The sequence below is a fragment of the Microtus ochrogaster genome, chromosome 16 (genome assembly GCF_000317375.1).
Source record: "Microtus ochrogaster isolate Prairie Vole_2 chromosome 16, MicOch1.0, whole genome shotgun sequence".
NCBI classification, from domain to species: domain Eukaryota; kingdom Metazoa; phylum Chordata; class Mammalia; order Rodentia; family Cricetidae; genus Microtus; species Microtus ochrogaster.
In genome coordinates this window covers 38,634,759-38,647,270 of record NC_022018.1, presented here as the reverse complement: position 1 = coordinate 38,647,270, position 12,512 = coordinate 38,634,759, and the positions used below count along the sequence as shown (strand labels likewise).

At 42.7% G+C, this 12,512-nt stretch overlaps 1 protein-coding gene across 4 annotated transcripts in view; it reads right to left on the bottom strand.

The window, feature by feature from the left end:
- The window catches only part of Nqo2 (N-ribosyldihydronicotinamide:quinone reductase 2), a 17,601-nt gene extending 6,097 nt beyond the window's left edge, over positions 1-11,504 (bottom strand). Inside the window, exons 1-5 of one of the 4 annotated variants that reach the window (XM_005355020.3) lie at positions 11,383-11,466; positions 9,612-9,745; positions 7,298-7,385; positions 4,407-4,571; positions 168-298 (exon numbers count right to left, since the gene is read on the bottom strand). In XM_005355020.3, coding sequence (XP_005355077.1) covers positions 168-298; positions 4,407-4,571; positions 7,298-7,304 — 303 coding nt within the window. In that variant the 5' untranslated portion in view covers positions 7,305-7,385; positions 9,612-9,745; positions 11,383-11,466. The other 3 variants (XM_026782915.1, XM_005355019.3, XM_026782916.1) reach the window with 3 other exon arrangements.
- Between the last annotated feature and the right edge of the window lie 1,008 nt (positions 11,505-12,512).

Sequence of the window (12,512 nt, the reverse complement as noted above, 5' to 3'; positions counted from 1 at the left end):
TTAAAAATAATCTCTTTATCAAAGTAGGAAAGTATTCTAATTAGATTTCTAACAGGAAAGGTATTTCAAATAACTGCAAACATAGTTAAAAAACACTAGTTCCAAATGTAATGTCCAAGTATTTGTTCATAGGATGAATCTAATCATTAATATAAGAAAAAACAAACCTGAAATATCACTAGATCAGCTTCTTTCACCTTTCTCTGCTCCTCCAGTATGTCACTGGGCAGAGCTGTCTTCTTGTAGGCTTCATAGATTTCTATCCCATATCTGAAGACTTCAGGATTAGAGAGGGCACCTAGGAAGGAAGAGGTTAATTTCTCAGTCCTAGGTGAGTGTTCTTAGCTTGTCCCAGCCTTCCAAAAACTGCTGTATGGTCTGGTCTCCTGAAAGCCTTGGGGGTTTGCTGTGACCTGATCAGGTTTGAGACCAGGCTAAGGATAGAGAAGGCTGGGAGAAGTATTTCCCATCTGCCAGGAGCTGTGCTCTACACTGGTCACTTTTCCTCTCTTCCTAACAACCATGAGATCACCGTAATTCCTGACTTAGCAGAGAGGAAGCCAAGACTTGTGAAAGGCTAGGTACTTAGTGCCATATGAGTCCCAAGTAGCAGAAGTAGCCTGCAGGTAGTGTGGCCTAAGACTCAAATGTGATTTTGATCAAATTGTATAGGATCAAAATTAGAGGGTGCAAACTCAAGACCCTCTGAGATGCAAGAATCTCAATGGAAAGTGGATCAGTCGTTCAATATTTTCTTTTTTCTTTTTTTTGGTTTTTTCAAAACAGGGTTTCTCTGTGGCTTTGGAGCCTGTCCTGGAACTAGCTCTGTAGACCAGGCTGGTCTCGAACTCACAGAGATCCACCTGCCTCTGCCTCCTGAGTGCTGGGATTAAAGGCGTGCGCCATCATTGCCCTGCCTTCAATATTTTCATAACTAAAAAAAGCTGAGCATTTCTTTGCACTCTATTTTACCCTTAGGCTGTAACTACTATAGGGAAGAGGTGAGGATGTACTGGAGAGGTTATCAGATGGGGTGTGGCCACCACATCACGTGCAGCCCAAATCCACTTAGGTTCTTTGCACTTACAGTGTCCTTCAGTATCCAAGGGAACTGGTTCTGACGCTTCCTGCACATAATAAAATTGGTGGATGGATTTAAATGGTATAGTATTTGCTGACACTTTCAATCTTATCATCCGTATTTTTGGCATGAGGTATGTATTATTTTACTAGCTTAAAAATTGTAATTCCATATCCTACTTTCTATCTTCTTAGTCCCTGTGCTGCTGTTTATTAAGAGATAATAGTACTAGTTTTGCACATGCTTATCGAGTATTTGATTATTTTGATATATCCCCAGCCTGAACTATGTATTAAAAAAGGGTGTGGTGGAGAGATGCCTTAGTCATTGAGCGCACTTGGTACTCTTGAAGAGGATCAGGATTTGGTTTCCAGCACCCAGGTCATAACCTCCTGTAACTCCAATTCCAAGAGTTCTGATACCCTCTTCCAGCCTCCTTGGGCACCTGTATGCATTTATAGGCAAGCACATAAATAAAAAAGGAGAAAGATCATGATGAATATTACAGGCTGTATCTGAGTTGTACTCTACACAACTCCAAGTGCATAGACAATGAGCACCTTCAAATTAGGGGTAGTAAATACTGGGAAAATGAGGTGAAATTATTATTTGCAGATAGTTGTTCACATGTCTGAAGAGCCCCGCAGAATAGAAAGTTAGAGCTGACTGTGGTAGTGTACATCCTTGAGCCCAGCACTTGACAGACAGAAGCAGGTGGATCTCTGAGTTCAAGGCCAATCTGGTTTACAGAACAAAGTTCCAGTAAAGCCAAGGCTGTTACACAGTGAAGTCCTATCTCAAAACAAACAAACAATAAAAATGAAAGTAAAATGAAAAAAAAGGTTAGGGTTGGCTGAGTATATACCTATCAAAATCCATATGATAAAACATCTCAATAAACCTGAGGAATAAAAGGGGAGGGAAGGGAGAGAGGGAGAGAATACAGAGCAAATAAAAGGTCACATCCTTCTTGGAGAGCAAGAGACAGCATCACAAAAGGTGAATTCTTCCTAAGTTCACCTGTATACGTAATGGAACTTTAGCATAAATATCACCAGATTTCTTTTTTTATATGGAATGCTGACTTAAAAGATTTTATGGAAAACTAAAAACAATTACAAAAACTAGGAAGTGATATTGACCTAGTTTGATCAGAATATTACATTATAGATAGATATAGATAGATATAGATACATATTATTCTTTATGCTGACTCAGGAAACATTTTCAAGATTTCACCTCAATAATGCTGGTTTCTAGCCGGGTGATGGTGGCGCACGCCTTTAATCCCAGCACTCGGGAGGCAGAGGCAGGCGGATCTCTGTGAGTTCGAGACCAGCCTGGTCTACAGAGCTAGTTCCAGGACAGGCTCCAAAGCCACAGAGAAACCCTGTCTCGAAAAAAACCAAAAAAAAAAAAAAAAATAATGCTGGTTTCTTAATTACTGCTAATTTCTCAGCTCTAGCTGAGCAGCATAAATTGTTCCAGTGTGGTGATTTGAAAGAGATTGGGTCACCATAGGCTCATATATATGAGCCATCAGTTGGTAGACTGGGAAAGATTAAGAGATGTGGCCTTGTTGGAGAAAGTGTGTCACTGGAAGTGTGTTTTGAGGTTTCACAAGCTCACAACAGATCTAGTATCTCACTTCCTGCCTACAGATCAGAATGTAGCTCTGAGCTACTTCTCTAGTACCATGCCTGCCTGCACACCATCATGCTCCCTGCCATGGCAATAATGGACTAACCTTCTGAAACTATAGGCAAGGCCAGAATTAAATGCTTTTTTTAAAAATAAGGGTTGCCTTTGGTGTCTCTTCACAGCAACAGAGCAGTGACTAAGATATCCTGTAAAATAAAAGTTTTACTTCAATGGTACTGGTCTCTTGTTAATCATAGCTGACTCTTCAGCCCCAGCTGGATAAAACTATGGAGTCTTAATTCAAAATAGTAAATACATAATGGCCCCAATAGTCTAAGTAACTCTCAAACTTCCATCTGAAACTTCCCAACCCAGGTCTCCATTGTCTGCATTTCTTTCAACACTTTTCTTCCAGGCTTCGACAGAAGAGCTCACCAAGCTTTGAACATTCAGTGGCTTTTTTTTTCACCCAAAGTTCCAAAGTCCTTCCACAATCCTCTTTAAAACAACATGGCACCCCACTCCTGGTACCAAATTCTATCATAGTTAGGTTTACTACTGCTGTAATGAAACATCAGGACCAAATCAACTTTGGGAAGAAAGGGTTTATATGACTTATACTTCCATATCACTGTTCATCATTGGAGGAAATCAGGGCAGGAATTCAAATGGCAGGAACCTAGAGTCAGGAGCTGATGCAGAGGCCATGGATGGGTGCTGATCACTGGCTTCCTACTTATAGCTTGCTTGGCTTGCTTTCTTATAAAACACAGGACTAGCAGCACAGGGGTGGACCAACCCACACGTGTTGCCCCCCACCCCAGTCGCTAATTAAGACAATGCCCTACTGGCTTGCCTACAGCCTGATCTTATGGAAATGTTCAAATGATAAGAAGCTGTTTCCCCAGAATTAGTTTCATTGTGCTCAAGTTCTCAGGTACTTACAAGCTACTACAGCAATGATCCAGCCACTGTCCTAGAACTGCAAGCCCAGAAAAATCTCTGCTCAAGCTGGTTAAGTGTTCTGTGAGAGATGAGGAAGCAGACTAATGCTACCCTCATATTTGCCTACATAGCACAGATATCTCTGAAAATACAGAAAATGGGGCTGGAGAGGTTACACATACTCGTTTTTGTAGATGACCCAGATTCAGGTTCTATCACAAATGTCCAGAGGCTCACAGCTGCCTGTAACTCTAGCTCCAGAGTATCCAATGCTCACTTCTGGCCTCTGCAGACAACCACATCACTATGCATCTACTCTAACATCAACATGCACATAATTAAAATAGATTAATCTTTCTATTAAAAGAAACCTGTGGGGCAAAACAAACAAACAAACAAACAAAAAAAAACAACAAAAAAGAAACCTCACTACCATGGGAGCAGAAGAGTTGGGTGCTGGGGGACAGAGATGACAGAGACTGGCATCAGGACTCTTTGACCTGAGACTTGAGGTCATGAGGCAGCAGTTAGATATTGTTAACAGTTTTTTTTCAAGACAGGGTTTCTCTGTAGCTTTGGAGCTTGTCCTGGAACTAGCTCCTGTAGGCCAGCCTGGCCTCAAACTCACAGAGATCCGCCTGCCCCTGCCTCCTGAGTGCTGGGGTTAAAGGCATGCACCACCACCATCTGGCCAAAACTCAGAAAATTTTAAGACAGATGATTTACCCCATGGACTCACCAGTGATATCATTTCTTGTGGCCCTTGGCTCAAAGTTCATGGCATATAAGTCAGACACAGTAACTATGCATCCTTGCTTGCTCAGTTCTTCAACAGCCACATTCTTCAGGGACCCATTGAGGGACATGGGTTCTTGGTGTGCATAGATGATGAGCACTTTCTTCCCTGTATCAAGGGAAAAAATGTTTTCTTTGGAGAGCACCATCTTTCTGTTAAAACTTGATGATGGCTAGCGCAAAAGTGATGTATAGGAACATAACTGCATTGAACCAAATGAATCAGCATTTTTTTTTTTTTTTTTTGGTTTTTTGAGACAGGGTTTCTCTGTAGCTTTGGTGCCTGTCCCAGAACTAGCTCTTGTAGACCAGGCTGGCCTTGAACTCCCAGAGATCCGCCCGCCTCTGCCTCCTAAGTGCTGGGATTAAAGGCGTGCGCCACCACTGCCCGGCTATAAATCAGCAATTTTTTAATGGGTGATAAAATAAAGCATATTTTAGTGCTATTAGAGTATGCTATAACTTGGGCTTATTAATAGAAATTGAGTAGCTCTTATTTTTTAAATGCTTGGGACCAGAAATGATTTGGAATTTGGCTTTTTTTTTCAGACTTTGAAATATTTGTATAGACTTTATAAGTCAAACACCTCAAACTTTAAAATTCAAAATTATAAATGCTCAAAAACCCACTTTTTTTTTGATTCTGGAGATTTGGTAATCATGTGCTCAGAACTGTATCTTTGGATTGAGATAGTCAGCCTTTACCTTAAAAAACATACAACTAAAATCTTTTAAAAGCCTGCTTCAGTTTTGATAGCTTCTATGAAAATTTTAGTCTTTCTCTATAACAGAAAATAATACAAAATTAAAAGGAATTAATATCTTGTGCCTACATCGGCAAGCAGCAATAATGGCAACTTTCAGACTGGTGTATTCTGTTTTCCTCTCCCCCAGGTACATGGACACCTGACCCTTAAATAAAATAGGAGGAACCAGAGCCTAGTCTCTTGAGGGAGACAGAACCATGTAGATCCTATCTTTTGGCAGTGACACTGAGACAAGAAGATTCTAAGAGCCGGCCATAAAGACACTGCCTCTATCATGAATAAGCCTGAGGATCTGAATTTGGATTCTAGTACCCAGCCAAAAAGCCAACAGTGTCAGCTTATGTCCATATATACCGGGAGCTCGGTGGCTAACCACTCTAGGTGAATCACAGTGTGCTGCAGATTCCATTACAGACCCTGTATTTAAAAAATAAGGTTGAGGGGACTAGAAAGATGGAATAGTGGCTGCACTTCCAGAGGTCCTGGGTTCCATTCACAATCATTTGTACTGTAGTTGCAGGAAATCCAATGCCATCTTCTGACTTCTGTGGGTACATAGACACATAGACACACACTCATATACATAATAAAATAACTTTGAAAAATCAGATGGAGAATAAGTGAGGAAGATATCCAGTATCAACCTTTGGCCTTCTCATGGACCCACACATACAAGTGCACCTGCATATGTGCACACATACACACACACATATACAGTAAAACTCTTGGAATGTGAGTACACCTATGTGCACATGTGTATATAGGCTAGAGGTCTGTGCAGAGGTCTATGTCAGGTGTCCTTTTCAGTGGCTTTCTACCTTATTTTTCAAGATAGTCCTTCATTGAACTATTTGGCTAGATTGGCAGGACAGAGAGCTCCAGGGATACCTCTTTCTGCGTGCCGGGGTTACAGATGCGTGATCCTCTGCCTGGCTTTTGTGTGGGTGCTAGAAATCTGAACTCAGGTCTCGTGTGCATTTGGCGGGCACTTTACTGACAGTCTCTCTGCCACTAAGATGTTAAACTCTTGATTTGAACTTCTAGTCTAGGACCCTGAACAGAAAACAAATGTTAGCATGAAGCAAACAATTTCAGGGCATTCATCTGAGTGTAAAGGTTGAATTCCATGGGTTGGATTAATTATTAGGTTTTATTTCACTTTCTAATGCTCCAATGTTATAAAGGAACTGTACTTGAAGGGCTTGCCAAAAGAATGAATATAAATGAAATACCTACATCAGTGTTTCTCAATTAGGGGCAAAGTTACCAGTCACAGGCACAGTTGTCAAAGATGGGGATATTTCTAGTTATCATCACTGGCAGTGGATGGAGTGCGTCTACCATCTAATGGGTACAGCCCAGAGACAGTGTGCTAAAAATGCTATAAGATGGCACCCTCACAACAGATCTGGTCTCAAATATCAGTAGTACCAGGGGTGAAAAATCCAAAGATAGGTACGAGGGACAAAATGACAAAATAAAGCTTAGCAGAGTCCTTTTCTGGCATGTATAAATAAATAAATACTGCAAAAGCAAAGGAAAACCCCAAATCTACATTATAACATGTAAAATGAGGTAACTCTGCATGTTTAAAGTGAAACAATTACAATGTTACATATTACTGTGTAAAAAAAGTGAGTTGTAAAATTAGGTATGTGTCCCTGCTGTGTGCATATATGTAATAAGCAGACACAGAAGCACTGGAGGTGTGACTCAGTGATAGGACATGTACTTCTGGGGCATGTGGTGCCAGTACTGCAAAAGGAGGGGAAAGGTAAAGATGGAATCAAAGGTTGGTCTAAAAAAGCCCATTTCCTCAGTTTCCCCTTTTTTGAGAATTTTTTGTCCCAAGCATGGTTTTTGACAAAGGCAGGATAGGCATATGCCCCACTTTTTCAGGAGGAGGTTGAAATGGGCAAAGTAAAAAATACGAAAGAAAATAATTACACACAATGATCCATGTCATAAACCAGGAGGGTTCATATATGCATCTATGTTGCTTGGATTTTTTAATAACAAATGATACAATTTCTGGCTAAATGTCTAACACCCCATAACAGGTTATTACCTGCCATGTTGGAAGAGATGGGTTCTCTGATTTGATATAGTAGACTGGAGTTTCAGGTACTGTCACTCTTCTTGGTGATTGTAAGACTCTGGAAGAGAAAAAGCCAGGGGAGGAATGGAAGATAGAGCTAAGGTCAGGATACCAACTGTAGGCCTCAGAGTTCTTCACAAACACATCTGAACAACAGCTTCTCAGAGGGCGAGCCAACCTCTGGAGAAGTAGGCTTTCTGGTATAAACCACACAGAATGCCAAACCAGCACTTTTTTTCATTTTCTGGAAGGACTTGAACTTTCCATGTAGGCAGCTATAGAAGAACTCCTGGAAAAGGAGCCATAGGGAAAAATTTGAGTGGTGCCTCCTCAGCTAGCCTTCCTGCATACCAAGATTTCCTTTTTAGCCAGTGAGGCTGATAAGATGAAGGGCACTGGGGAATTCAAGGGGATGTCACTGCATCACTGCAATTTTCTCAACTATAAATAAGGCCAGTTGGGTACCTCAGTCTTCCAACTAGAGGCACAGGTTGGCTCAGAAAAGTAAGAAAGTAAGAAAGATGGCACACACACATACACATATGTGTGTGTGTGTGTGTATATATATATATATATAGTGGGTATAATATATGATTCTAGGGGACCTTGGGTGGAGATCAGTGGTACAACATGTACTTAGCATGTGTAAGGCCTGGAGTTTAATCTCCAGCATCCTCCCTTCAATAAAAGATTTTGGGTTAAACTGTTCTTCATAATGGACTCCAAAGACAAGGAGGCTTGTGTCATCATTCTCTTGGCTGACCATCTCCAAAACAACTTTCTGGAGGCAGGATGTACTGGTTTGAATGAGAAATGTACCCCCTTAGTCTCTGGTATTTGAATATTTGGTTTCCGTTTGGTGATGCTGTTTGGAGAGGTTATGGGGAGGTGCAGCTTTGCTGGGGGAGTATAACACTGGGGGTAGGCTTTGAGATTATATAGCCTTGCCCACTTCTGCGACTGAAGATGTGAACTCTCAGGTCCCTGCTCCTGTCTTTATGCCTGCTGTTTGCTGCCATATACTTCCTTGTCATGGTAGATTCTTATTTTCTCTGGAACCATAAGCCAAAACAGACTTGTTGTTCTACAAGTCACCATTGGTCATGAGATTTTATCACGGCAACAGCAAAGTAAGTAATATACAATACTTCCTGCTATTTCCAGGAAAAAACAAAACACTCAGATAAAAGTGAAAAACCAAACAGTCCAACTCAGAAATGGGTAGACTTGACCTACTTTCCCCCAAACTTACACAAATGAGTTCAATAATCATGCGGAAAGGCATGCTAGTTATTAGGAACTATTATGGCTAAAATCAGAGCGGCAAGAGTTGGTGGCAGGTAAAGAGACTAGTTCAGTGTTGGTGAGGTATAAAATGGTGCAGCTTCTATGGAAGGCAACTGAGAGGCTCCTTAAAAATTAAACAGGGAATCATTATGTTCTTCTGTTGATCAAGTTTCACTTGATTATCTGCTCAAAAGAATCAAAAGTAGGATCCGAACAGGATTTGAGGTATGGTAGGATATGTCAGTAATCCTGGATTGGGAGTTCAAGACCATCCTTGACTACTTACTTACCTACAAGGTTTTGAAGCTCTTGGGCCACATAATTTTGAGACTGACCCACTTGTTTGAAAGAAATTGAAATTTGTACCCTGGCAAGGAAGCATGAAGGGGCAGCCCATATATGGTAGTTCTGTTGAATTGTCCACATCAGGTTTCATGGTCTAAGTTGATGAGGACGACTGAGCAGGTCTCTTCCTCGACCCGTTTGTTTACCCATGTCCATAGCTTTATTCACAACAACCATGTGTTGTAAGCAGCTATCTGGTGAACGAGATGGTGAGACACAGAAGTGAGCAAACAAACAGGAACTGAGCTTTATATATACCCTTTGGTACTGGAGAGACAGTGAACAGTCAACAAGCAGGCAAAGCAATCAGCTCTTAGACAGTGGAAAGTGCTGGTGACGATGGTATCAGTGACACCCTGAAGAAATACTATATTGGAATGAAAGATGTTTGTCACACTAAATAGAAAACCAATCCGTGTTACCATGCTCATAGTACATGCTGCTTGTATAGGACTGGTGGGAGGAAATGGATTTATTTATTTAAGGATAGTCTTGAGGAAAACAGGTAATTTTTTTCAGTCTTAAACCTTCATTTGGTGATAGTGGTGCTGAGCTAGGTGCTAAGGGCTGTGGGAAGATGGCAAGGGTTATGCTGGGTCAACGGGTGGAAAGCTCCATGCTGGGTGAAATCTTCCCCAGGGTACAGTCTCACCTTCTAAAAGTCAGAATTGACCTTGACCTCTTGGGAATTCAGTGCCAAGAATTTTCTTTTCTGATGAATGCTATCTGCAAGTTAAATTCTTGCACCTCCTTATAATGCCTTGTAGAAATGGATGTACCTTAAGTCTAGGAAAAGGGTTAGAGATGGAGGTCAGAGTTCTTCCCACAGTTTACACTGCATGTTTATAGGGCAGATCTAAAGCTTCATCTCTGGCAGAGCATTAATCAGATGACTTTCCCATATCTCAGAGTCACCAAACATTACGTAGACACCACAAGTCCACATTTTCTGTGTCTGCTCCATTACAGAAGGGGTGTCAGAATTGATAGAGACAGTGATAGAGCCAGCCATGAAAAAACCTGGAGCAAGAGAGAAGTCCAGGCAGGGCAGGCGGGCAGAGCAGGGCAGGGCAGGGAAGGCAGGCGGGCAGGGTAGGCAGGGCAGGCAATCAAGTAAGGACCTGGTGGGAACTGATTTGGAAAGTTCCAGAAACAGCAAGAAAGGTTATTTAACTGGGCTGTGATCTGAAGTGAGTGGTCGGGAATGCAGTCTGGGAGCTGGATGGGGAATGACCAAGTAAATAGGGCAGAGTCAAGATTTTATCCTAGGAGTAACAGCAGACCTTAGGCAGAGGTTCCCAGAGCACTGCAGATGAACAAAGTACATCCTGAGATTTCCCAAGTGAGAGACCAGAGCCTCTTTAGTTGGGGCTTTCACTGCAGCACCTTAGGCACACTAGACTCTCTTAAACCTCTCCTGCTTCACCACCCTCGCTGTCCTGCTCAGCCCAGTTTACACATTTACAGGAAATGGAGCGTGGGAGTGTGCATCAGAGTTGAATTTCCTCTTACTCAACTCTCCTACTCTCCTAGCAGTAGAAATGGGAAGGAACAGAGCTGTCTCCTGACACAGGCTCTTCACCCTCAGGTACAGAGGTGCATTAAGAGCTCTCCTTAGGTGGAGCTGCACATTTCCCAGGTGTTTAGTTTTGTTTCTGCTGCTGTTGTTTTGTTTTTGGTGGGAGGCTGTGGTTGTTAACCAACAAGCCACATGAAATGAGCTCTGATACTTAGAGATAAATGCAATTTTGTCTTAACACCCAGCAGCTATTTTGATATTTTCACTGTGTCATTTACAGGCAGGCTCCATGGTGGTCATTCTAGGAGCTAACATGTCATCCTGTAGTGATAGCATTGCGTGCCTGTCTTCTGTGCTCACTTAGGTTATGTCCTCCCAAAATTCCGACCATCCCTAGCTATACGTCATGCTACTAGAAGTTTCTATCATTCACACAAATTCAGTTTTCTGTATTTCTCTGACTGAGATTTCCAGAGATTAGAGATTACTGAAACCGATAATTTCACATTAATAGTTACAGAAGCTGATATATCTTTTGAGCCAGAGTCCTTAAAGGCAGTGTGAACAGCAGCTGCTTGAAGGCGCCAGGGAAGAGAAGACACCATATACAAACTTAGCTCTGGGCCCAACTTTGACTTTTATCCTTTGGTAGTAAATATGCAGAGAGACCCACAGCTGCTCTCTATCCAGAAGTGGGCTGATAGACTGCAACCGTTCGTCTTAAGCAGGACCTGGGCCTGATGTGGTAAGTCTACTGAGGTGCGAGGTGCTAGGAACCTCAGGGACACAAGATCTAATTCGCAAGCTAAAAAAATAGAAGGGGTCTCGTCGGTTCAGCATTCCTCCTAGCCCCAAGGTTGCTTGCTGGAAAGACATGCGCGCTCGTGGGAAGCAGTGATCTCACCTCAGTCTTCAGTGGGGAGCACGGCGCACACTGCAGACACCACCAGATAACAGGGCAGAAATGCCTAAAGCCAGCAGGCACCACAGCTGCGGCTGCGCACTGGGATTCAGGGCCCACTTCCCCCACTGGGCTCCGCCCCTCGCTCCGCCCTCACAGTGTCCTCTGGCCGCCTGTGTACCGTAACCCACCCACAGTGCCGGATCACTGGGCTTCAGTCTTACCTCCCCAAGTCTCCTTTACCCCCCCCCCCCCAGCCCCCGGGCTGGGCTCCTGTGGTTGTGGGCAGGACCAGTTTCGCTCTTTGCTGAAGACTGTCAGGAAGACTGTACTGGGAGAAGGGTAGAGGCGCCCTCCTGCTTCGTACTTTATCACGCACACAGCTTCGAATATATACGGGTAAAACAGAACAAAACTCCCACAGTGTGCTACTAGGCAATCAAAAAAGGAATGAGTTGTGAATATACCCAGCTCCAGTGCGCCGGGAGTTTCCCAGAGTAGGGGCAACTCCCCTCCCCCCCCCCAAATTATGTGTTTCCTGATTCTGTTTCTCAGAAGAGCAATTTAACAGGAATGGAGAATCAGAGTAGTGGTTGGAAGATTCTGGAGGGGAAATGGCTGTGACTATAAAAAGAACTTTTGTGTTGAGGGGCGAACTCCATGGTAAGACACTTGCCAGATGTCACCACTGGGGGAAACTGTGAAAAGGATATATAGGTCCAAATAAAATAGCTTATTAAAACTAAATGTTACAAGGCCAAGGACCTCCCTTAGAAGAAAAGTCTTGCTCGCACAGCTAGAAAAGGGAGCTGTTGGGCACTTTAGGTGAATTGTCTGTTTTCAGGCTGCTGTGGTCTGTGCCACTGGCAGCCCCTCTGTCATTTCGACTTCCCCAAGACCCCTTCCCAAGCTCTTGGCTTTAAATCTATGTGTCCTGCAGTAGCCTTCTTCAGATAGATCAGAAATTGCACATGATGGTGCTAACCTGTCATCCCAGGTGTACTAGACGCCTGAAACAGGAGGATTACAAGTTCAAGACCAGCCTGTACTAAAGAGACCTTATCTCCCCAAACAAGCAAATAAACAAAACCAAAAATAACAACATAGAAAAAAGTTTTCTCCTGTTTTGGGTT